The following is a 3198-nucleotide window of genomic DNA, read 5'->3' as shown; positions in this document are numbered from 1 at the left end:
ACAGATGGCTTCGGTATATCTGTTGACGGAGGTACTCCCCGTGCAAAGGTGGCGAACGATGTCCCAAATAGCAACACCGACGCGTGGTATTTAGACGACCAGGATCAGCCAGACAAACTCTACGGCATAAGTTGTCGTGTGGAACCCCCGGCGATTCGCGCGATCGAATTGCTTGAGGCGAATGCTCATCATTTCAACGATGATTTGACGGGTAAATGTCTCCTTATAACCCTCCAACACACTGTCAAGTCGCTGAAACCTAATGAGGACTCACTTCCTGTCAACACAGACCACGGATTCAACACCTTTGTGCAAAGAGAAATGCAGCAACACCAGGAACAGGAAATCGCCATGGAGGTAGCGAGCGCCGTATACACACCAGCGATTGACCCGAATGAGAGGGAGGTGATGCGCACTATGGCGGTGAATGGGTCTGCCATAGAGTCTCGGTTGCTTTGCTCTGCAAACTTTGAAGCTAAAGCAGCTACAGGTACGCACCCCATCTACAAGTACGTGGGTCCTTTGTGTTATAATGCCGATGATAACACGTACGAGGTGCTCACCCAGCGAGAAGCCGAGTGGTACATGGAGGAAAATAAGCAACTTCTCCATCTCAACGTACACAATACTGAGCCCTTCACGGCTCTACTGTCAGTTTACAACGGCTACTTATCTCTCGATAGCGAGGACCGGCGCCGCTTCTTGGTCACCTGCGACGATGAGACGGCTCTGGCGGCACTACGCAGTGTCATCGATAGCAGACGGCTTGCAGCATCTATCCCGGACTCACACTTTGGCCAAGCACTCATCAATGCACGCATGATATAATTTTAGTGCTCGCAGCTTGATTTGTTCGACGATATGCCTCCGGTGCGTTTTGTATAGTAATACGTGTGTACTGCAACAAGCCACGCCACTGGAATCGTCTGAATTTATCTTTGATACCCGCAGACCGAGTAAGCAATTGATTGTGAATGTGTATCGTGTGGAAGCCTCAGTGCACAAAAAAATAGTATACTTCTTGCTTCTTGAGGATTTCATATAGTGACATATATTCATGAATGTACACAGTATATAATATATAATAACCAATATTAAAGGGTCGATGCGAGAACACAATGTACAACTTCGGTTTGTACCTAGACGTTGGCAAATCAATTGCTATTAATTTCTTCACTATGAGTCTGTTGTTCTAATGAAAGCGTTTGTATACATGATGGTAAATTCAAATAAACATATTTCTGCCTGAGAACGAGTAGAACTCGCAAATTCCGATTTTACATGTAGCCCTAATATCTGTTCAACTGTTCTTGCAATATTACACGGGCACAATGTTGCCGAGCATGAAGTGGAGGATCTCGTGAGCTTCGAAATAGATCAAGCTCGTGTTATTGTATTTAGTATTCATCTATGTATTTGTTCATCTACATATCACATATGATCGGAAAGAGTCGAAGATTCATAGCCTTCTAAAACTCAACGGAAGCACATAGCAGAAAGTGTACTAATATAAGAGATACAGCTTGGACGCATACCGTCAGATTGCATGTATACATATTTCCTTACTTAATTTCTTTTGACATCATTTAGAAAGCATGTTCTTCCAAGCACATCAAACTCGGCAGCTTAATCCAATGTTTTTTTCCATGCACTAAATGAATAAGTTGTGTGTGTCTGTGCGATACCCAACACACATCAAGAACGTTATCGCATATACAACCCCATTTAAAAAACATTCTTGTCCGAATTGGCAAAAAAAAAACATCTTAATCATCTCAATACCTTTGTTTGCAAGTATCACATCTACATATCCCATTTGCGCTCCTCTGATGTCCACTGATAGTACTCGCGAGCATGCAGCTTCACTCATCCTAGGAATTGTACTGAAACGGCGAGAACGTGCGATCGGTACTGCTGGATCGCTGTGATCGGAACCACACCTGCATCACCTGCATTAGACGCATCACACGCATCACATGCGCTACCTCTGCAATATTAAATTATATGCGCGTAGATACAGATGGCCACTGTGCTATCTGTCAACAACGACGATGTGGCTGACTCTTTCACCCATTTCGTGTGCATGGTATCGCGTATCGCCGGCCGTGATGCCCTGCGAACGTTAAGTTATCGAAAATTCGAGAACCTAGCAATAATAATTCATGAGAGATTCAATACTTCTGTCTAAGTGTGTTGTTTGCAGTATATGGTGATCATGGCAAGCACACAACCTAAAGGGATGGTACGAGGTGATACGAGTACCGCTGCTACAATGATGTGACCGCAGTGACTTAGAAACAACCGCAGATCCCAGGTATAATCTCATATGCTTTCACCGCAACGTCGTGCATCAGTTACCGGGTCACAAGCATCGCTTTCGTGTGTAGTTTAAGATCGTGTAATCTTAGGGTACTAATACTGTGACTGCATACTTCACTGACGGTAATAGTATTCATATAACTATTAATAAACGATGAACGAGCTACATTCACTATTTATGTTGTAAATATTATATTGCACTGCACAATCGACAGACAAATTTAAATACATCCACACGAAAGTCAAAAGTCTGCAACATATTTGGCGCGCAATGTCGGATAGCTACTGATCTCGTATCAGTATGTACAGTTGTTCACATTCAAGACCTCTCTAGATTACATAAATACATAAATACATAGTATTGTAGATTATACTTGCACAGGAATATAATACATATTTTTAATACGTACACATACAAGCAGCGGTCAACACATACACATTCAAATAGCAATGTTCATGTACACGTTCACGCAACGATCGAATGCGTAGTTGTATCAATGTAGTGCGTAGTTATTTAAATGGAATGTGTCTTAGTTTGCCACACACGTGCCATTGTAGCCATAGCCTCATCCACACAGTGTTTCCATATGACACACTTCTCTCTCCTCACACACAAAAATAATTCCTCTCCGGAGGTTTTACTACTAGCTTCAAAGTGCACTCGTTATAATGTCTAGCGCACGCACTGCCTGTTCATGTTCCTCGAGCGGTTCGTCGTCATTGGAATTGTGATTCGAATTGTGCTGCTCATTGAATACCGGTTCTTCATTCGTAAAAATCCCACTAATGTACGTGCAACCGTCTGTGTATATCGTTGCATCCAACAGTGTTTCATGTGTACGTGCAAGTGGCATATACAGCCCTAGATGTATATGACGA

At 43.0% G+C, this 3198-nt stretch overlaps 1 protein-coding gene across 1 annotated transcript in view; it reads left to right on the top strand.

Moving 5' to 3' along the window:
• The window catches only part of SARC_09801 (hypothetical protein), a 9632-nt gene extending 8387 nt beyond the window's left edge, over positions 1-1245 (top strand). Inside the window, exon 2 of the mRNA XM_014296174.1 lies at positions 72-1245. Coding sequence (XP_014151649.1) covers positions 72-828 — 757 coding nt within the window. The 3' untranslated portion in view covers positions 829-1245. The remainder of the gene's footprint in view (positions 1-71) is intronic.
• Positions 1246-3198: the final 1953 nt, after the last annotated feature.

Source organism: Sphaeroforma arctica (genome assembly GCF_001186125.1).
Source record: "Sphaeroforma arctica JP610 unplaced genomic scaffold supercont1.1048, whole genome shotgun sequence".
Lineage (NCBI taxonomy): Eukaryota > Ichthyosporea > Ichthyophonida > Sphaeroforma > Sphaeroforma arctica.
This window is presented reverse-complemented; position numbering and strand designations above follow the sequence as displayed.